This window comes from Mastacembelus armatus, chromosome 8 (assembly GCF_900324485.2).
Source record: "Mastacembelus armatus chromosome 8, fMasArm1.2, whole genome shotgun sequence".
Classification (NCBI taxonomy): Eukaryota; Metazoa; Chordata; class Actinopteri; order Synbranchiformes; family Mastacembelidae; genus Mastacembelus; species Mastacembelus armatus.
In genome coordinates, this window is record NC_046640.1 from 4327880 (window position 1) to 4350711 (window position 22832).

The 22832-nt window shown below is 41.2% G+C and overlaps 2 protein-coding genes across 3 annotated transcripts; one reads left to right on the forward strand and one right to left on the reverse strand.

Annotated features, from left to right (window-relative positions):
- The first annotated feature begins 1790 nt into the window (after window positions 1-1790).
- LOC113140432 (keratin, type I cytoskeletal 13-like) lies at window positions 1791-6891 on the forward strand. Its single transcript, XM_026324221.2, has 8 exons — window positions 1791-2356; window positions 3351-3433; window positions 4309-4465; window positions 4883-5044; window positions 5138-5263; window positions 5868-5942; window positions 6031-6176; window positions 6545-6891. The coding sequence occupies exons 1-8, from the start codon at window positions 1871-1873 to the stop codon at window positions 6615-6617; spliced, it is 1308 nt and encodes a 435-aa protein (XP_026180006.1). The 5' UTR covers window positions 1791-1870; the 3' UTR covers window positions 6618-6891.
- A 751-nt stretch (window positions 6892-7642) lies between these two features.
- Window positions 7643-22565, reverse strand: LOC113140425 (zinc finger protein 696). 2 transcript variants are annotated; one of them, XM_026324195.2, is made up of 4 exons: window positions 22324-22565; window positions 15962-16671; window positions 13497-14656; window positions 7643-10322 (listed from the first exon to the last, which is right to left on the reverse strand). In XM_026324195.2, the coding sequence occupies exons 2-3, from the start codon at window positions 16433-16435 to the stop codon at window positions 13532-13534; spliced, it is 1599 nt and encodes a 532-aa protein (XP_026179980.1). In that variant the 5' UTR covers window positions 16436-16671; window positions 22324-22565; the 3' UTR covers window positions 7643-10322; window positions 13497-13531. The 2 variants fall into 2 exon arrangements, with proteins under 2 accessions (XP_026179980.1, XP_026179979.1); XM_026324194.1 differs by lacking the exon at window positions 7643-10322 and having other exon boundaries at window positions 10807-14656.
- Between the last annotated feature and the right edge of the window lie 267 nt (window positions 22566-22832).

A 22832-nucleotide genomic window follows, 5' to 3' on the forward strand; every position in this document is an offset into this window, starting at 1 on the left:
ACTTCAAGTTTCTTTAGAGAAAACTATTTGTCAAATAAATGGAGTGTAATTTTCTGGTCAATATGGAAAATAAAAGTTATATATACTGTAATATAGCTTTATTACTTCTGCAGAGTGAATTCTTAACTAATTCCTGATGATGTGTCAGTGAAATTGTGTGTGCTTCTCTGACTTTTGACGCTGTAAGACGTAATATCCAAGATGACTTCCAGAAAGGTTTGAAGCACTTGAGAAGAAGCAGAGTTGACAGGTAGTTTCTACCTGCAGGTATGAAAGGTCATATAAAAGCCACTACTAGACACAGATCTTTATTCATGCAAGGAGAGGTACATTTGGCTGCAAATCACTCCCATCATTCAGTGCTTCAGTGGCTGCAGGGCTGAAACTGGTACATGTGGCAGCAGATTACTGCCCATCAATCATATCCACCTCTTCATATTCAACACTCATTCTGCTGCTAGCTAAACAGATGAACTCTTTCAATGCATCATTCATGTGGTGGCAATCAAAAAATCACTCACCCATAGCTCTGCTTTGAAATTATGGAAAAAATAAGGTCATTCAAATTTTGTTTCTGACGTATTTTTAGTGTGGTTTATTTTGTTATAAACTACCTATACATAACATTAGAGCTATAAAACAGCCTTACCCTTTTAGACAATGCTAAGCAGCATGCTGGTTGCCCAATTCGCTCTAAAAATAACTATATACAGCTCACACACCTGTTGACTCTGCTCTGCTGTATCAAACACACACATACACACATATACACATACCACAGCCCATAGTTCATACAGCAAACCTGTTTCTGTACAACACTATTGACCTACTGAGTTGTGGGTCCCCATGACGATATAATAAACCAACAAACTGACACTCTGTCTTTCTCTCTGTCAGCCAGGGGCGTTTTCCCACAACATACACCTGAAGAAGAACACTGTTAGATGACAGATGGCAGCTTAGCGCCAGGAGATGTTCAGCTGTAGCCATCATTTCTTTGTAATCAGTGGGGAAAAAAACTGGCAGCAGCAACAGGATGTAATGTTCATGCAAATACAGAGTGTTATATAACACAACCCAGAAGAGAGAGAGGTGTGGCAGAAAATAACTAAGTACATATATATTAATGCTAATATTTGTGTGCTTTTACTACTGACATTTCTATTTACAATTCTACTTCTAGTACTTCTAATTCTAATTCTAGTAGAAAGAGCACCAGCTAAATATAGTGTATAATGACTAGTGTAATATGGCTAGTTTAGTGCACAGGCTTCCAAACCAGAAGTTAGGCCTTTCCACAAGATCACCAGATAAGCCTGACTGAAAATGACTCGCTGGTCTTGACTTGGCACTTGATTTGGGACTTGTTTGTTCTTAACTTGTCACCTGATCTAGGACATGAGAGCTGGTTGCTATTGGTGGTGGCTTACTAAGACACATAAAATACTACTACTAATAAGGTTACTATAAAATGGTTGAAAGGTTAAGATACTAAATAGATGCAACAACTATAATAAAATAATTTAGTGTGTTTGACAAAAGGGAAGCCATGACTAAATATCCTCTTCTACCATATCTGGTCAACTTTTCCAAAGTTTAGGGACCACTCTAGCAAAAGATCTGTCCCATTTAGATTAGAGTTCAGACACAAGACCAGCTCACTAAGTTCATTACTAAAGTAATTGTAATAAGAGACATTCCGTCTTCAGGGGTGTGGATCATTGACCCCACCCCTCACCTGCAGCAGTTCAGCCCAGTTGGGCACCTTTAAAAGCAGCAAACAGATCTGCATCACATTACTTCTCTCCTCTCCAACTCCCTCCATCGGAGAAGACAGACTAACAAACACCTCCTCTTCTTCTATTCCATCATGGCAACCATGTTTTCTCTAAGGAGCTCCACAGGAGGCAGTGGTGGTGGCTTTGGCAGAACATCTTTTGGTGGTGGAATGAGTTCATTCAGCATGGCGGGAGGATCAGGTAATGTTAGGGTCTCCCAGGGCAGCAGGACCTTCTCTGCTGGGGGTGGCAGTGGTTATGGCTTTGGTGGTGGTGCAGGAGGCGGTGGAGGTTTCGGTGGTGGTGCAGGTTTCGGCGGTGGTGCAGGTTTCGGCGGTGGTGCAGGTTTCGGTGGTGGTGGATTTGGGGCAGCAGAAGACAGCGTGATTGGCAATGAGAAGTTTACTATGCAAAATCTGAATGACCGCCTGGCTGCCTACCTGGCCAAGGTGGCTGCACTGGAGAAGGCTAATGCTGAGCTGGAGCTGAAAATCAAGCAGTTTGTGGAGAACAAAGTCGGGCCCAGCACTCGGGACTATAGTCCCTTCTTCGCCACCATCGCAGAGCTACAGGGAAAGGTGAGGAAGAGGGGCACCATAGAAAATAGTGTTCAGTGTAGTTTTTGTAGTCGTAGTCCTGGAATTCTTTAATCCACGTATTTATATATTTTTTTCAAAACCTAAGCATCTAAAAATGAGCTCAAGTTAATGTTTTGTTGTGAGAATGAGACTTTCTTCTTTTTTAAAAAAAAAAACATTCTTTAGATGGTTAACTCTTAATCCTATGTGAACAAAAAATGGCCAGAGGCAAATAAATAAATAACTATAAATGAATGGCAGCAGCTCAGTACTGCCTGAGATCTGATATAAGTGACTTGGAATTCAGTCGTTTGAGAAAGTGAGAAGTAAATTAAAGCTGTCAATGATCTGATGGACGTCAGTATAACTGGGTCGGCCACACCTATGTGTCACACCTCACAAAATTAGATCTTCAAAGCAACTCAGCTGCTGCACATAAATGGCTTATGTTTGACATTTTGATTTTGCTGCCACATAAAAATTTTGGTTTTTTTTCCAATATTTCCCAAAAGCAGATATTTTCAAGTGATTAAACAAATTGGCGTGTTAATGGTTAATTGGTGTGTGAAATGATAAGAAAAAACACCTCAAGATGTTCATGTTTCTGCAAAATCCAAAGCATGCATTTTTATAAGGCATCTTTCATCACTGATTATTATCTTATGTACCATATATGAAACAGTTTGGACACAAATGTGAGAGGAATGCACGGAAACGAGGGAATGTAATGTCTGTATACATAAGTCCCATACTTGTAGGCCTTTTGACCACACCCTACACTCGTTAAAACACAGTCCCACTTATGATACTCTGTAGTTATATGTCTTTAAGTTTGCTGAAAATTGTCATATGGGGAAAATGTTATTTCACATTTTTCAGATATTTTCACCTTTTTGATGCGTGCTATTGATAATTTTTTGCATCAGAAGAGTCTTGTGTAGCGTTAGATGCTGGTATATGTCTACTTTCTTTATATTTCTGCTTCTGTTCTCAGATCCAAGATGCCATCATTGCCAGAAGTACTGTCATGCTGAGCATTGACAACGCCAAGCTGGCTCAGGACGATTTTAGACTCAAGTAAGTAACTCTCTCTTTACTTTTCTATAAATCTTCAGAATTTCCTTGGAAAACTCAAAGCAGGAGTTCTAAGCACCAGCACTCCCTCTCCTGGCTGCTGTGGAAACTGCAACAGATGGGTTTACTGTGACAAAAATGGAGAAAACCCACCTGAAAACATGCAGTGCAAACACACTCAGTAATTAAATTGTAAAGTAAAACATGTGGTCACTGGGGTCAGTTGATTTTGTGAAATTATCCATCCATTCATCTATCTATATTCCTTAACCAGGGTCCCAGGGATCTGCTGGAGCCTATCCCAGCTCTCTTTGGGTGAAAGGCAGGGGTACACCCTGGACAGGTCACCAGTCCATCACAGGGCCACATAGAGACAAACAACCTCACACACTCACACTCACTCCTATGGGCAATTTAGAGTCACCAATCAACCTGACATACATGTTTTTGGACTGTGGGAGGAAACCAGAGTACCTGGAGAAAACCCACACAAGCACAGGGAGAACATGCAGACTCCACACAGAAAGGCCGGGTTGTGAACCCTGGACATTCTTCCTGTGAGGCTTTGTGAAATTATATTTTGTAAATTTAGAAAAACTGTCTAAAATAAAAAATAATCAAATTGTGAATTTTAGCCTAGCTTACAAAAACGCAGTTCAAAATGGTTAAAGTTTATTAAGCCTTACTGAGGATTTAATTTTTCCACAAAATTCTCCACATTCACAAACCTGAAGTTCAGAGGGTTTTTTTTTTTTTTTTTTTTTTACAAAGGCTCCTACAGTGTGTAAAACTACAGGCATTGAAACTGTTTCCAAGACCAGTTAACAAGTTGAAAATGTTCATCTGCTGTGATCCTGTAATCAACTTTCTTTCTGCAGGTATGAGAACGAGCTGACGATGCGTCAGTCAGTGGAGGCTGACATCGCTGGGCTGAAGATGCTGCTGGGAGAGCTGGGCATGGCCAAGACTGACCTGAGCATGCAGATTGACAGTCTGAAGGATGAACTGGCATCTATGAAGAAGAACCACGAGGAGGTACTGAGATCTTGATAACTGATGCCCTTTTTTCTCAGGTCATTTCCACTTACAGCTCAAACTGTCTGATAATTCACTCTACTGGTGTACTGTTCAAAAGTGAGCAAAACTAAAAATTTCAAAGTAACTTAGTAAATTCATCTTTGGAAGTGTAACATTTTCTGAACACCTGAAATATTTTGTCACCTAATGATTCTTAATTTTTTTATTTCATATCTTGAGAATTCTATATTTCCAAGACTGTTCGAACTGATAAAGCTAAACTACTCTTGTCATCTGACTCACCTTAAAAAAAATGATACATACAAAACTCAGCTCAGGTTTGATTAATATCTACATCATGTGCCACACTGTCCATGCTGATAAAACAACAGCAGTGTTTGCATTCACATGATATTTGTGCTGCTCCTCCTGCAGGACCTGCTTGCCATGAGAAATCAAATGAGTGGTCAGGTGAATGTAGAGGTGGACGCTGCTCCTCAGCAGGACCTCACCAAGATGATGGAGGAAATCAGAGAACACTATGAAGCTATTACTGCCAAAAACAACAAAGACCTGGAAAACTGGGCCCAGGCCAAGGTAGGAAACAAACTGTTGTAGAAGTGCATGAATCCTGGATGTTTTTCTATGTATCTTGATGATATGTATCTTTTCCCACTGTTGTCCTCTCAGACAGAGGCCATCAAACAGGAGGTGGCAACCACAGAAACGTCCCTGAAATCGTCAACCTCAGAGATTAAGGACGTGAAGAGTCAGCTTCAGGCTCTGGAGATCGAGCTCCAGTCACAGCTCGCTATGGTAAAAACGGCACAAATATCATATGAGTGCAAGTGTTTTAAAAATATTTCTTATTTACAAAGTGTAAAGAAGTCGTCTTTGTTTTAGTGTATTAAGCAAAAATAACAAGGTTTCTGGAAACCAGCTTTATTTAAAACCTGGGAAACCTCAGAGCTGTGCTATCTGGTGCAAAGGCCTTCAGTTTCAATGCGATTTAACTGCAGGAACTACTTGAGTTCTTTTTTTTTCTTTTTAGTTTTTTGTAATCTGATATTTCGGGGGAAATTGTCTGTCTATTACTGGAAATTGTGCTGACAGCTCCCCATCTGAAACCTGACAGAGACAGAAACTATCCACTGTTTTTATGGAGAGCTCACGAGTTAAAAAGATTGGAAACGACTGCCTCTACATTTCAATGGCGCATTAAATTAAACCTGTGGTTTTAATGAAAAATCTTAAACTGAGAATTGTGGTATCTGTCAGATACATAAATTCAAAACAGTAATATTTAAGTAAACAAGTGCCCAAAATTTGAACTTGCTTCCTTTTGATCACTGTTTAGTAATGTTTACATTCAGCGGTCTATTTCTGCTTTCTGACCTTTAACTTGTTATTCCATCTGTAGAAAGCGTCTCTTGAAGCCACTCTGGCTGACATCCAGAACCGCTACGCCATGCGAATGAATGGATACCAGATGCAGGTGAGCTGGACAGGATTGTCTACTTAGTTAAAACCTGTTAGGTCCATTAATACCTAGTACTACTGAGTTTACCTGTGTGGCTGTGCAGGTATCTAGTCTGGAGGAGCAGCTGGTGCAGCTGAAGGCCGACATGGAGAGACAGTCACAAGAGTACCAGATGCTGCTGGACATCAAGACCAGACTGGAGAAGGAGATCGCCGAGTATAGAAGGCTGCTGGAAGGAGAGACTGGCGGGTAAGATCAGAGATTCAGTCTATCACGGCACATATGTTGCCTTGTATTTATCAACCCTTAAAGTTAAACTAGGAGTACAACTAGTCCTACACTGAAAAAAAAAATTACCTCAGAGAAAAAAAAAATCCTACCTCAGAGAAAGTTCAGATAGAATTAATATCAGGCTTATATTAGTAAAATGTAGGACTAGGACTGGGACTCAAATCTGTCCTGCCTCACAGAAAAATGACTTGAGTCCTAATCCAGGGAAAGTAACCTAGACTAGAACTAGTCCTACTTCAAACAGAATTAAACCAGTACTAAAACATCAGACTAAAACCAGTTTGTATGTGTTTCTCTGACCTTTTCAACACATTTTTGTCTCTCAGGTCTTCAGGCTCATCGTCTTCCTCCTCCACCACAACCACAACCACCACAAAGGTGGTCGAGGAAAAGAAATGAGCCCATTCACATATCTGTCTGACCCCGGGGGGAGTCAAATCTCAAACTATCGCTTGTCTGCATGCTGAATTAAGAAACACCTCAACCTGATGAAGAACATTTGTCATCTTCATCAGGCTGCAGATCTCTCACTTCACATTAATTTTTCCGCCATCAGTCAAAATATCCTGGATTTGTGAGGAGAAAATGTAAACTTTCTTGATGGTCTGGGTTTGGGGCAACTTTACTTCTGTGCCAACAAAAATTCTTTCTGGTGCTTCAAAAAAAAATAAACTCAAACTCAACAAAAAGTGTTGTCAATGTTTCTGAGGAGAATCATTTAAAATGACCACTAGTGTTTCTGTCAGAAAAGTCAAAACTGCAGCAAAAATGGAAAAATAATTTAAAATGAAAGCACTATAAAGCTTAATAGATCAAACCAATAGAGTTTATTTGTCAACTGATAGAGAAAGAAAAAAAGTTTAAAAAGCTTCTTATGCTAATCAACTGATATCTGTTTACATAAAACTGTATTAATTCATATTTTGAGTCCTACTGTAATAACAAAGTCATATTGACAGAGAACTGTCAGTATTATAAAAAATATAGTCTATTTTGATTTTTAAAACAAAATGGAGTATGGCTACGTGGTAGATTAGGTAGATTAGAAACAATTACACGTTTGACCAGTTCTTAAAACACTGGGAAACCGCAACACTTACAGGAGTGTTAAGTCAGACTGTACAGGTAAAGCTTCACATAGTAACAATTAGTTATAGGGGAAAAAAACAAAGGTTTAAGGAACATGTTATGATTATGATCACCATTTAAAGGACTTGGTATAATTAAGCCTACCAGACTGGACAGATGTAGCTATTAAAGAGGCCAGAGTTTATATTTGGAGTTAACCATGGCCCACAAAGGCAAAAATAACTCATTTATTTTATCTATTAGCTTAGCAATAAACAACTGTCAAAAACACACAAGTCATTCTAACTCCTACTAACAAAACAACACAAAAATGTTAATGTGCTGGTGCTGCCTACCCTGATCCAGAGTCTTGAAAATCTTTCAGCAGTGCAAGAAATTGACAAAGGACCAATTTATGTTTTACCTGCACAAAACACAAAACCTGAAGAAAAAGCACACTTGCTGTGAGCATGTTAGCACGCTTGCTGTGAGCATAAAGCTAACAAAATTCAGATAGATTTTCGTACCTAATATTTAAAAAACTGCTATCTACCTGGTAAGTGCACAGTGTTTCTGGAGAGCTAACATTAGCGAGTTAGTTGACGATACATCCCAGATGAGCCAACCATTGCTGATCAGTGCTGATCAAACAAGTTTTATTTGTTTTGTTGTTTTTGTATCTTGAATTGCAGTCATCTTTTGCCATTTGATCTTCTGATTTCAACGGCCTCCCCAATCTGAGCCCGAGTGGTGTTCTGTTATTGGACTTCTGTGGTAGTCACTGCTTGTCCATAACAAACACCATGTTCAAAAGCATAAGGGTGTCCATCAGTGCACATGGCACCAGGACACCCTAGACCGGAGGTCAGTGATCTACTTTGTGTTGTGTCATTTGACCTTCGCCGTATGTCTTGGACGCTCAGGTGAAGAGAAGGGCTGAGCTGTCAACTAATGGTGGTGATGGTGGTGAGTTGGATCCGCTGGCAGGGGAGGAAGCTGGACAGACTCGGGAGACCTAAATGTGTTGTGAGGGTCTATTGAGAATGTTTGGCCAAACCCTCTGCCAGAGAGGTTTTCAGCTCCCATCTTCGTGAGGTTCAACCAGATCCCGAGGAAGGATGGGGACATTAACTCCGAATGCACCATGTTCTTCACCTCTATTGTCAATGCAGTGGCTCAGAGCTGTTATTATAATATATCTGGTGCCTGTCGTGGTGGCAATCCCCAAACCCAGTGGTGGACACCAGAGGTAAGGGATGCCATCAAGTTGAAGAAGGAGTCCTGTCAAGCCTGGCTGGGTTGCGGGACTCCTGAGGCAGCTGATGGGCACTGGCTGGCCAAGTGTGCTGTGTCCCAGGCGGGGGCAGAGGCAAAAACTCAGATCTGGGAGGAGTTTGGTGAGGCCATGGAGGGAGACTACCAGTCGGCCTCGACATAATTCTGGCAAACCGTCCGGCACCTCAGGAGGGGGGAAGCAGCGCTCTGCCAACAATGTTTACAGAGGAGGTGGAGAGCTGCTAACTTTGACTGGGGATATTGTCAGACAGTGGAAAGAATACTCAGTGGATCTCCTCACTGCTGACATATTTTCCATAAAGTAAGCAGAGGCTGAGGAGTCAGAGGCTGATCACCCAAGCTAAAGTCACCAAGGTCGGTCGGTAGCTCCTAGGTGGCAAGTCACCAGGGGTGGATAAGATCCAACCCCGAGTATCTCAAATTTCTCGATGTTGTTGGGCTGTCATGGGGCTGACACACCTCTGCAACAACGCCTGGCAGTCGGGGACAGTATCCTTGGATTGGCAGACTGGCTGGTCCCTATTTTTAAGAAGGGGGAACCGGAGGGTGAGTTCCAACTATAGAGGGATCACACTCCTCAGACTCCACCTCCACCTCCTGGGTGCTGGAGAGGAAAATCCACCCGATGGTAGAAACTCGGATCCAGGAGAAACAATGCGGTTTCCGTCCCGGTCGTGGAACACTGGACCAGCTCTATAACCTCTCCGGGTTGCTCGAGCATTCATGAGAGTTTGCCCAACCAGTTCATATGTGCTTTGTCGACTTGGACAAGGCATTCGACCACGTCCCTCATGACATCCTGTGGGAGGTGCTCCGGGAGTATGGGGTCCGGGGCCCTGTCTGGTCTCTGTACAACCACAGCAGGAGCTTGGTTCACATTGCCGGCAGTAACTCAGACCTGTTCCCAGTGCAGGTCGGACTCCAGCAGGGCTGCCCTTTGTCACTGGTTCTGTTCATTATTTTTATGGACAGAATTTCAAGGTGCAGCCAGGGGCTGAAGAGAGTCCAGTTCGCAGACCACAGGATTTTATCTCTGCTTTTTGCAGACAGGCCCTTCAGCGTGCACTGAGTGTGAAGCAGCTGGGATGAGAATCAGCACCTCTAAGTCCGAGGCCATTGTTCTCAACCGGAAAAAGGTGGTTTGCCATCTCCGGTTCCTGGGAGAGATCCTGCTTCAGATGGAGGAGTTTAAGTATCTTGCGAGCTTGTTCACGATTGAAGGAAGGACGGAACATGAGACTGACAGATGGATCGGTGCATTGCCAGCAGTAATGTAGTCGATGTACCAGTCTGTTGTGGTGAAGACGGAGGAGCTGAAAGATGCAGCTCTCGATTTACCAGTCAACCTACATTCCTATTCTCACCTATGGTCATGAACTTTGGGTCATGACCGAAAGGACAAGAGCTCGGACACAGGTGGCTGAAATGAGCTTCCTTCACAGGGTGGCCGGGCAGTCCCTTAGAAACAGGGTGAGGAGCTTGGTCACCCAGGAGCTTGGAGTAGAGCCACTGGTCCTCCACATCGAGAGGAGCCAGCTGAGGTTCCAGATGCCTCCTGGGAGCCTCCCTGGGGAGGTGTTCCGGGCATGTCCCACCGGGAGGAGGCTGGAGGGACTAGGCGAGTTCCCAGACCAGTTTCTTGGCTGGCCTGGGAACGCCTCAGCGTCCTCCTGGAAGAAGTGTTCAGGGAAAAGGAAGACTGGGCATCCTTGCTTAGACTACTGCCCCTGTGACCTGGCCCTGGACAAGCAGAAGATGGAAACAAAATTTTTAGATCAGAATTGAGGTTATTCAAAAAGAACAATGTAAATATAGTTTTTTAATATAAGGCACATTTTTCTGAATTTTAGAATTCTAAATATAAATATTTAGTGCAACTCAGTGGTGTTTCACTTCAGGTGATGATATTCAAATTATTGTGTCACTCCTTCATTTCCATAGTGTGCAGACATTGATTTAATATAAAAATGTATCTGCTCAAATTCATAAACTGTTTTCTTATTCAAACATTTGTCAGTTGTCAGCACTTGACAATATAAAATGTAATCAGTTCTTCCATATAGAGCATTTGTTGTGCTCATTTTGACGTTCTCCACGCTATCATGAAATAAAAAAATATATATATATTGCCGTAACATGAAAAGCGGTCTCATGAAAATCAAGAAAAAAAAAAAAAAAAAACTAATTTTAATTAGTAGAAGAACAAAGAGAGCCAGGCAGGACATGCCATTAGTTTCTTTAATAATTATTTTCCAGTACAAGATGCTTCAACACTTTGTCTTTTTTGCTGCTGTTCTTTATAATGTCATTACTTTTTTTTTTTTAAAAGAATGACATTATCAATAGAAGATTTGTACACAGTGAGCGATCTAAACATGGGGGGGGGGGGTGTCGGGTTCCTTTGTGCTGATGTGTTTGGTCCTGTTGGAGCCCAGTGATACTGAAAACTGAATTTCTGTCAGTACTGGGATGATTTTAATTGTGTTACAAAATAAAGGGATGCTGAATCAGCTTCCTGATTCCTGATTAATCAATACTGATCAATAAAAAATTTTTTTTAAATCACCTAAAAAAAAAAAAAAAAAATTATATCATTAGATTTATAACAACACAATAACAGAGTGTACGCCTGAGAGTACCCATACCTGTAAGTAAAATACTAATAAATTGGCAGCAAGTACTCAAAAACAAGTACTCACACAAAAGATTGAAATGTACTCAGAAGTACTTTTACCACTGTCAGCACATATTATTAATGAATCTGCACCAGGACCCTGTTTACCAAAAACATCAATCTCTGAACTTCCTTAAGAAAAAGGACTTTCTCACAACATGCTTTAGAATGGTTGTAGGTCAACAATAGGTATAAAGCTTGTTCTCTCCATTTTTAAGCCTGTATATTTATCATTAACATTGGTGTTCTCTGTTATGTGTCATTTGATGTCAAGTTATTTCTAAATGAAGTAACAAATTAACTGAACAATGTCACTCCACTTTGATGGACAAGATGAAAACTAATATTTTTTGCATTGTCTAATTATGCTTTCAATTAAATCTTTTCTTTGCTGAAATTACATTTTTAGATGTTCTCTGTTTCCATGGCTTCACTGTTCTCTTTTCCCCCCCAAGTTATTTCATTTTCATATAGGTCTAATAATTAAAGAAACAAAGATTATAGGACACACAAAATTGATAAAGGTATAAAAATAAAAGCAACTTCTTAATCTGAGGTTCAATTTTTGCTCAACACTGAATATACACCTGATCCTGCTATGTTCAGGTTCAGAAAATGTCTGTTTTTAAATCAATCACATTTCTAAAGTGTGAAGTGTTCTGCATTTAATATTTCACCAGGATCAGGATGAACACACATTTGCAATGGTTTTAGATGCTTTCACATAGTTGGCAGCTGTACTTCAACATGGTAACCTTTTGTTGTCTGTAGACCATGTCAGTCAGTATAGCCGATCTCACAGGACAGCTGCAGTCAAAGACCTGTGTTTTTATTTGCTTTGACGCTCTGATCATTAAATAAACTGGACTCTACAGACTCTCCTCTCTCCATCTAAACATGAAAAAGTACTTTTGCAATATCAGTGTCAAATGCATCATGTAACATTCAGTCCCCATACCCTGTTCAGTTTCTCAATAACATACATTTTTTTAGTAATTGAAGGCATAGGTTCTTGGGAATTAAGGGGGGGGGGATTGCTGATTGACAAAACTATTTTGAAAACTGGTAAATTTATAATTTTTCTTAACCAATAGTGTTCAACATTTGATCGTTTCAGTTTCTCATTTCTGATGCTTTCATTATCGTACATGATCGAAAACTTAAACCTAAATCTTTGGAGTTTTATCAAAACACACATCTGAAGGTGTTACCTTGTAACCAGGTTTTCCTCATTGATGTTGATAAACAGTAGAAATAATCACTTAACGGGAAAATAATCTTCATATTAATTCAGAAAAAACACTAGTTGTGTCCCAGTTTTGTTTGTCTTCTCTCGTGACTTATGCCTCAAACACAGGTGTGTCTTAATTTACCCAGAAAGCGCATGGATAGGTCTGTAAATCGGCATCATATAATTTTAGAGGTGAATTTCACACAAGCTTTTCCAGCAGTAATGGATTTGGAGTGTAGAACAGTAGTTGGAAGAGTACATTCTGCCTCAAACAGCAAACTAATTTGACTAAATTGATTCCCACTCAGCAAAAAAAAAAACAAAAAAAAAAAACGAGAGTGCTGACTGTTGACTAAATATTAAACTTCATTTTCATACTTAATGACTCCGAGTATAAAACATTTTTATACCCATTACAACTTTTCTGCCTTGTGACTATATTGTAATTCATAGATCTTACAAATACACCACAGTATTTTAAAGTGTATTCAGAAGCTCTTAAAATATGCCTGCACTCACTGTGAGGTAATGCTTTGGGAAACTTAGAAATTTGAAAGCATGTGAAACATTTCGAAGATTGATAGTTAACCAATAAATGGGGTCCTGGTCAGTCAGGAACTGCTGGTTTGTTTCAGTATTAAAAAAAAACAAAAAAACAACTTGGTCACTGACATATTTGTGCTTGTGTATCAGTAAGTACTTCAAAAATAAGTACTGGTACTTGGTCCTCCAGGGAGAGATTCTACACTCACTACAGTTCAGACAGACCAGTTGACGATTATCTACAAGCCCCTCAGTGTCACACCCACCCACAGACATACAGTACGTAACATGTACACACATACAGACACTTGCATAAGAGCAAATCAGTCAGAGTCCACCCTGCCCACATATATAATGCAAAAGAGCACAAAAGGTATGAAAATGTAAGAAATAATTCAAAAAGGAAAAAAAAATTATATATAGTATTTATAAAAAAAAAAAAAAAAAAAAAAAAGAGGAATAATACTTTGTTTTCCGAGAGGTTAAAGGGTATGTTTTCTTTTAGCTACTGTCACTGCCCATGGTGCTGCTGCTGCTGGTGCTGGCTGTGTCCACTCGCTCTCGTTTGTGGATCTGCTCATGTGCTTTGAGGTGACCCGACTGGCTGAAAGTTTTCCCACACTGGGGGCAGGCATACGGCCGCTCCCCGGTGTGGATCTGCTGATGAGCCTTCAGATGACCAAGGCGGCCGAAACTCTTACCGCACTGTGTGCAGCCAAATGGCCGCTCGCCCGTGTGGATCTTCTCATGGGTTTTTAAAACACCAGAGTTGCTGAATGTCTTTCCACATTGCGAGCAGGTGAAGGGTTTCTCACCTGTGTGGATCTGCACATGGTTGCGGTAGCTGGTCTCCTTAGTGAAGCTCTTGCCACAGTGCTGGCAGCAGTACGGCCTTTCGCCCGTATGACTCAGCTGGTGAGCTTTCAGCTCCTTCGACTGGCCAAAGCTCTTTCCGCAGGTGACACAAATGAACGGACGTTCACCGGTGTGCAGCCGCTGGTGTGACCGCAGATCGTCGGCCTTCGTGAAGCCTTTGGGGCAGTGAGCACACACATATGGCTTCTGGCCTGTGTGGATCAGCTGGTGTCGTTTAAGGTTGCCTGCTTGGCCGAAGCTCTTGCCACACTGTGAGCAGGTGTATGGTCGCTCCCCTGTGTGGATGCGCTGGTGGGTTTTCAGGTTTCCCAGCGTGCTGAAGTTCTTCCCACACTGTGTGCAGGAGAAAGGCTTCTCCCCCTGCATGTTACGAGGTTTCCTCACAGTTGGGCTCTGGGTTTTGGTTGTGATGACCACAGTCCCTCCTCCTGCTCCCTGTCCAGTCACTGTCCCGGTCACCTCCACAGATGTTTTCCCATCCTCGGCCAACTGCAGCTCATACAGGCCACCCCCTCCAAACTCAGGGTCCAGTTTCCCAATGCCATCCATCAGCAGGGCATCAGGTCGCAGCTTGTTGAGCTCAGTGCGGAGTTCGGCCATGTGAATGGACTCGAGGCCATTGTGCTGCATGTGGGTGGACATAGTGTTGCACTCTAGGTACTCAGACTTCAGGGAGCTCAGTTCTGTGGTGTAGTAACACTGAAGGTCCACGTGGTGATCTGACTTTATGTACTCCAGAGTGTCTGTCACCTACCACACAAAAAAATGCAGCTTAAATCAAGAGTATACTTTGACACCATGTTTTGCATTTTACGTTTTTATAGACAGAAACTCACTGACTCCAATACTTGCTACTTCTTTATTACATTGCTGATTTACTCCCACACTCTGGAGGAGTTTGTTGTGGTTATACATTTCCTTTATATGTATCTACACTGAATTCAATAAAAACAGTTTTGTCTATTTTGCTAGCTCTGTTCTCAGTCTTACACTGACCACTGAATAGCTGACAACAAAACTTTGTTTAAAAGCCTAACAAAAATAAATGTCCATTTGTCACCCCAACATTCATACGACTGTCTCCCAGCACTATTGTGAATGACGCTTCACCCTAATTGTTCCAAGTCCTGCAGAAATTAAAGTACTCTCAGTCCATAGTTTTGCCTATTTAGAAAAGCGAAAGAATGTGCAAAAGTGGCACGGACAGGAGATTTGTCGTAGATACTGAACAGGTTTCAACACTGTGAGCAGAGAGCTGTGTAAATCAGTTCCATTGTAAGTAGGTAAGTCAGTATCCTTTACTTAAAAGGATTTGCAGTCATTAGTTAATGATGTTAAGAACTGGAAACACCATGCGCTCAGCAGGAGATCATCTTACATTAGGATCAGATTGAGACTAAGGCTTGACAGCAGGACTCCTCAAGGAAGAGAAATGGGGGGAGCAGAGAAACTAAAGCACTTTGCTTTGGCTGTGTGTTAAGGTGAATGCACTGGTCCTTAATGATAACTTTCAAATAGAAGGTTAATAAATCAAAACATGTCATCATATGATCCAAATGTGTAGAATTTCAGAAAAAAAAAAAACTATTTAAATTGCATTAAAGAGATGATATATTTCTGCTGTGGCTAAACTAAAAAACTTTGTTTAGGATCAGGCTGAGGATAAACCAAAACAGCAGCTGCCTGAGTACTGAGCACTGTTGCTTAAATAGAAGAAAGTAAATATCCCATATGACACAGGACCAAACTGAGATCATTTGATATCTTCTATTTGTGATATTAGGACAACGGCTTGTATAGTATATGCTGTTATATAAACTATTGTGCAGTAGAGGCAAGTTCAGGTCGAGGTGAACATGAGCAACCTTATTCCTAATAATAATCAGCAGATATTTTTTGATTCGTGTAGGAGATGGAAAATGATTGTGAGAGAATGCACATGCTCATGTTCACAACTTCAAATGTCTCGTTTTGTCCAAGCAACAGTCCCAATACCACAGATACTTCTGCTATAAAACTTCAATCTGTGAGCATGTGTGAACAGGGGAGATGTACCTGGGAGATGTAGTCAAACACAGAGCTGGGCTCATAGTGTGACTTGTAGTCCAGCTCTGTAACGTCAGCATGGTGAAAGGGGCCCAGGTGGTGGTCACCATGGTGACCATGATGCTCAGACTTGATATAGTCAAGGCCGCTGATCTCCATCTTGATCTGGTCCTGGCCTAGTTCTGCAGTGGATAGTGGCTGGATTTCCGACAGGTCAACGGTCTGGATGGGCTCAAGGTCTCCATCCTCCGTCTCACTCTTCACACACGGCAGCATCACCAGCGGCTCGGCAATCTCTTCCGCCAGCGAGCTGAGGGTAGGTGTCGGACACTCGGAGGAGAGGAGGGCCAGAGTGGGTGTTGGGGTCGACGAGGCAGGCCCTGGACCACAGTCTACCTGCAAAGAGGGGTCCAGAGGTGGGGGAGGAGAGCCGCAGTCTGGGGGCAGGCCGAGGCCCAAACAGTCAGTTTCTAAGTCTGTCATGGTGAGGGGCAGAGCCAATCCTCCTCACCTCACTGTTCAACCACCTGAAGTATTAGTGAGGTTATGAATTCCACCTTCCTCTCCTCCCTTACTCCTTCCTTCCTCTGCTCCCCCCTCTCCTGAACAAATCTGTGTTTTCCGAGAGAAGGAGCTGGGGAGTAGGGGGCGTATCCCTGAGAACCTCTGAGGACCCAAAAACTGGCCTTGCAGGTCAGTGAGATGTCCTGAGGACCAGCCTGCAGAAAGAGAGATAAGATTACAGCGAAGTTTACGCTGGGCAGGCACTGTGCATTTTCTATTTATCTCTTACACTATGAACTACACATTTTGTGCTTTCTGCACAATCAGAACCTCCTTTTTTATGTACTGTACTGATCAATCAACTGGCATATATGAAACATGAGTATGAAAACTCCAGTTTGTCCATGGAATACTAAAGTTCATTCAAACAACACAACACCATCCTCAAAAAGTTGACAGAAAAATTGAAAGTGTTTTTACATATACTTAAACGCTTTTACTTATACTTAAAGAGAGTAAGGGGAAAAGTACAGTGTATGTACATTTTTATACAACAAATCTGTGTCAAGCCTATACATCAACATGTGAAATACTACTGCAAAAATGTTAATATAAACTTAGTCTGGTTTATTTAACTTCCAACACAGGAAACCACAAAGTTGCTCAAACTGCACACAGATGAACCAACTTTCTAACCTGCAAAAAATCTTTAAAAAAAAAAAAAAAAAAAAATCATCCAACAGCCACACTGTTTATCAGTTAAGCATCTGGTCAGAAGTTATCACCTTGTTAAATCACAACTGATCTCACTGAATCCCAATTCAAAAGAATTAAAACATTAAAACAGATCTGGAAATGTACAGCAGCAGAAAAATTTATTGCACAACTTCAACTACAGTTAAGCCTGAATTGGTCAAAAATGCATTTTTGTTTTATAAATGTCAATCCTTCATTTACTGTATTATGGTTCTTTATTGCACTCTGTGGTTTCTCAGTTGTACTCTGTGTTCTGTCCACCTCAGCTTTGCTTTATGACAGCTGGCTCTACAGTACAGTGTTTTACTGCATTTGAATAAAATTAAGAGAAAATGTGACACAAAAAATTGTTTGGACCCAGCAACTTGACTACAAGTTCAGACAGGGTGTTTGGTAACGGCACTAACAAATCTGTTATCACTCTTTTTCATTGATAGCTTAGCGTAGGAAACACTCAGGTAGCAGCTTCTCGTGTTTAGCCGGAGATGACTGACAGAACAAAATGAAACTGGGCTCTTCTCGATTTGTGTGCATTTACTTAACTAAAGATCTTTTGTGATGGAAAAATCTCTACCTTGTACCACTAAACATTCAAGTTTCACTGAGCTGACTGAGTGTTATTGTGGTTCTCAACAATTCCAACAAAAAAACATCTTTCCATTGGATCTTCTCAAATCAATTTCACATCCTTGTGTTAAACTTTCATTTGTATTGGATTTATAATAATCAACTTTAGTGTTTTGAATAAGAACTTTCAGAACTGGATCAATTCACATGAAAAAGTGAAGTTAAACAGGTAGTCTAACAACTATTCTTTCGATGTGTTAGGCATATATTTACTCATATATATATATATATATATATATATATATATATATATATATATATATATATATATATATATATATATAGCTCAGTGAAACTTGAATGTTTAGTGGTACAAGGTAGAGATTTTTCCATCACAAAAGATCTTTAGTTAAGTAAATGCACACAAATCGAGAAGAGCCCAGTTTCATTTTGTTCTGTCAGTCATCTCCGGCTAAACACGAGAAGCTGCTACCTGAGTGTTTATATATATATATATATATATATATATATATATTAGGGCTGCACCAAATATCGGAATACCGGAAATTGATGACAAAGATCGCCTAGGGATCATTGTTCCACACGGACCGTAATCACTGTCGCACAACGTAATTCAAAGTTGGCGCTACGGCAGAGAGCGAAACTGTGTAAAAGGCAGAAAATGTCCAAAGTTTTGCATCATTTCAAACTTAAATATGATGTCAACACCATGCAATGCGTGTATTGTAAAGTAGAACTGGCGAACCACACTTTCTCAATGCTTCAACATCTGAACAGAAAACATCCAGTTCTGAACCAGACCGGCTGACCCAGCGAAGCCTTACAAGTTAAGGTCATTTTAAGGTAACATTCCGTTTACACAATAGTATTACTGTTTAAGTTTAACAATGCAAAAGTCAATTTTATCCAATTGCTCGAGTAATCTCTGAAATATTCGGTAGAATACTCGACTCCAAAAATGATCAATAGGTGCAGCCCTAATGTACAGTGGTGTGAAAAAGTGTTGGCCCCCCATCAAATAAATTTAAATAGTCAAAGATAACACAAGTGTAGTTTTTAAATGAAGGTTTTTATTATTAAGGGAAAACAAAATCCAAAACTACATGGCCCTGTGTGAAAAAGTGTTTGCCCCTCATGTTAAAACATAACTTAACTGTGGTTTATCACACCTGAGTTCAATTCCTCTAGCCACACCCAGGCCTGTTTACTGCCACACCTGTTCGCAATCAAGAAATCACTTAAATAGGACCTGCCTGACAAAGTGAAGTAGACCAAAAGATCCTCAAAAGCTAGACATCATGCTGAGATCCAAAGAAATTCAAAAACAAATGAGAAAGAAAGTAATTGAGATCTATCAGTCTGGAAAAGGTTATAAAGCCATTTCTAAAGCTTTGGGACTGCAGCGAACCACAGTGAGAGCCATTATCTACAAATGGCAAAAACATGGAACAGTGGAGAACCTTCCCAGGAGGGGCCGGCCAACCAAAATTACCCCAAGAGCGCAGCGACGACTCATCCAAGAGGTCACAAAAGACCCCACAACAACATCCAAAGAACTGCAGGCCTCACTTGCCTCAGTTAAGGTCACTGTTCATGACTCCACCATAAGAAAGAGACTGGGCAAAAATGGTCTGCATGGCAAAGTTCCAAGACAAAAACCGCTGCTGAGCAAAAAGAACATAAAGGCTCGTCTCAGCTTTGCCAGAAAACATCTTGATGATCCCCAAGACTTTTGGCAAAATACTCTGTGGACTGACAAGACAAAAGTTGAACTTTTTGGAAGGTGTGTGTCCCATTATGTCTGGAGTAAAAGTAACACCGCATTTCAGAAAAAGAACATCATACCAACAGTAAAATTTGGTGGTGGTAGTATGATGGTCTGGGGCTGTTTTGCTGCTTCAGGACCTGGAAGACTTGCTGTGATAAATGGAACCATGAATTCTGCTGTCTACCAAAAAATCCTGAAGGAGAATGTCGAGCCATCTGTTTGTGACCTCAAGCTGAAGTGAACTTGGGTTCTGTAGCAGGACAATGATCCAAAACACACCAGCAAGTCCACCTCTGAATGGCGGAAGAAAAACAAAATGAAGACTTTGCAGTGGCCTAGTCAAAGTTCTGACCTGAATCCGATTGAGATGCTGTGGCATGACCTTAAAAAGGCGGTTCATGCTCGAAAACACTCCAAAGTGGCTGAATTACAACAATTCTGCAAAGATGAGTGGCCAAAATTCCTCCACAGCGCTGTAACAGACTCATTACAAGTTATCGCAAACACTTGATTGCAGTTGCTGCTGCTAAGGGTGGACCCAACCAGTTATTAGGTTTAGGGGGCAAACACTTTTTCACACAGGGCCATGTAGTTTTGGATTTTGTTTTCCCTTAATAATAAAAACCTTCATTTAAAAATTGTATGATGTGTTTACTTGTGTTATCTTTGACTAATATTGAAATTTGTTTGATGATCTGAAACAATGAAGTGTGACAAACATACAAAAAAATAAGAAATCAGGAAGGGGTCCAACACTTTTTCACACCACTGTGTGTGTGTGTGTGTGTGTGTGTGTGTGTGTGTGTGTGTGTGTGTGTATAAAATCTGGTCAGATTTGTCTTTGTGTGGTGTTGAAAATGTGATAGTTGCAACTATTTGTTATTTCTGGCTGCATGTGTCACACACATTTAAACTTCATTTGTAATAAAGTTTAAAATGGTAAATAGATATTTTAAAAAATCATTATTGTTATGGAATTACTGAACATAGTGAGAAGGGCATTACAACAAGTGTAGCACTCAAAACAAAAAGTTTAGGTCTTGACATTAACCTTCACACTATAAAGTGAATATACATATAACCATCTATATAAACCATGTATAGAAATTGTTACTTTTGATGAGTTTGTTGTGTAATACAAATTTAAGCTTTGTTTTCCTGGATACACTATCATATACTAATGGCATAACAGAACAATTACACTACATCCCATCTTCAAAGTTAATACTACAGTCACAACTAACAACTTTGTCACTGTTTATCTGCAATTTTTTTCCTTTAATCAATTAATTGTTAGTTCACTAAATAACATAAAAATGTCCATAATTTCACAATGACCAAGGTGATGACTTTATATGTTTTGTTTGACTGATAAACTGTCCCAAACCTACATTCAGTTTACCATGATTTATGACACATAAAAGAAGAAAATCTTTACATCTGAGAGACTGAAATGAGAATGTGCAGCATTTTGTGTATTTATTTTTTCTTAAAAATTATAGTTATTTGATTATTAAAGTAATTGCTGAATCTTTTTCGTTAGTCTACCAGTTAACTATTAATTTCAGCTTAACCTGAAATTTCACTAAACAGCAAATCATGGGGCTTTAAAATCAGTTGACAACCACAAAGCCAAAGGTTTACACCATCAGAGGTAGAAGAGAAAGTTCTTTGTTTCTTTGTTTTGTTTGCAGTTTTGTGCAAAAAGTTCAATACTTATCTGACAAATTTTGTTTCAGCGCTCAAAGTGTATGTTTGCTATCATACATCTTAATGTGGACTGACTATTTGAATGTGCATTACACAAATAAGTACAGAAACTATTACTGCTCTGCAGTCCTGCTGAAGGCTTGCAGCGGCCTCCCCGTACACACACACACAAGCACACACACTGAAAAGTTTGGAGGCAGTCTGGCTGGTATGAGCCCTGGCAACGTTAACGTCAAAGTACGACAAATCTGCACACAACAAAAACTGATGATTAGTAATAAACATGCAGCATGTTGTCTGACCTCTCAGCTCAAACTCTCAGCTGAGTGCAGTGTAAAGTTTCTCTTGATGTGATTACCTGTCTCTTCAAACACTCAGGTAGCCTTTTCAACTCGCCACGCAGCCTCTGCACAAGCTGACTGAAAGAATCTGGAGGTGATTTTTTTTTACTAAGGATGTCGCTGTCTGTTTCACAAAAGCACCACATCCTCCGCTTTGTGCGCAGCAACTTTTCGTTTCTGTCATTCGTGCGCTCAGAGTGAACACCTCTAATGACAGAGAAGGAAATGCATTTAAACGTGCTTTTCTTACATACAAAGCCAGGGCAGGGTGCCATGTCTAGCTAGCTAGCAGAGCTAGCCAGTGGCCATCTTGTTTATCACACTAACGTCGTTTGCAGCCTGCTAAGCTAACTAGCGGGGCTAGCTGATGTTAGCTCGGGGGAGAGGGAAGCGGGGAGGAGAGGCAGCAGAGGGGGGGAGCAGCGGTAGGTTAGCCTCCTCCGCGGTCTTGTGCACTTTTTGTATTTAGCACGCTGGCTGAGCGCAGCGGGGAGCGGCTGTCAGCACAAAAGAAACCAATTGTGTCAAATTATGAAATCAGTGCAGCGGCCGACGGCGACACTCGCGGTCATTATATGTCAGAAAACGGTGCAGCCCGTTAAGAAAAGCAGCAAGCCGAGCGAAGCGGAGCTGTGTGAAAAGAAAAAAGAAGCTCACCAGAGCCGGATAGGCGGTTGATAACGGCGGGGATAGCGGTACGTTACCTGCGGGAGGTCCGGTTCATGGCCGGCTGTCCGCTTCGGTTCGGCTCCGCTGCCCGTTACTTGCAGCTAACTCCGCCGGACCCGCCACGTCCACCTCGGCAGAACAGCCCGCCGCCTCTCCTCCCCTCTATCACTGACTAATTCCGCTCCCTCCTTCTTACCTTCCTTTCCTCCCTCCTTCCTTTCTCGCTTCTTTCCCCCCTTCAGTACTCCTCCTTCCTTCCTTCCTTTCCTTTCCTACCTTCTTCCCTTCCTGCCTGCCCACTGCTTGCTCGTGCACATACCCGTTCAGGCGGGTATGTAGGTAACTACGGTAACGGCAGTAGGTGGGTACATTTTTCAGCGTCGCGCGCAGATCGGGTACGCGCTCGCTACATTGTAACAGAATCATCATCACCTCCGTCTCGTTCTGTTTTGTGCGTTTGCTCCTTTTTTAGCTCCGCGCGTACAGTGAAGTCAGATATCTGAATGAATGAACGAGCAGCACGCGCACCGCTGAGCCGGGTCAT

What these genes read in the sequence shown, in the direction of transcription:
- LOC113140432 (XM_026324221.2), top strand. Translation starts at nt 1,871, where the DNA reads ATGGCAACCATGTTTTCTCTAAGGAGCTCCACAGGAGGCAGTGGTGGT. An exon ending in TCGCAGAGCTACAGGGAAAG is followed by an intron (nt 2,357 to 3,350) that starts GTGAGGAAGAGG and finishes TTCTGTTCTCAG; the next exon opens with ATCCAAGATGCCATCATTGC. An exon ending in CAGGACGATTTTAGACTCAA is followed by an intron (nt 3,434 to 4,308) that starts GTAAGTAACTCT and finishes TTCTTTCTGCAG; the next exon opens with GTATGAGAACGAGCTGACGA.
- LOC113140425 (XM_026324195.2), bottom strand. Translation starts at nt 16,435, where the DNA reads ATGACAGACTTAGAAACTGACTGTTTGGGCCTCGGCCTGCCCCCAGAC. An exon ending in TGTTTGACTACATCTCCCAG is followed by an intron (nt 14,657 to 15,961) that starts GTACATCTCCCC and finishes TTTGTGTGGTAG; the next exon opens with GTGACAGACACTCTGGAGTA.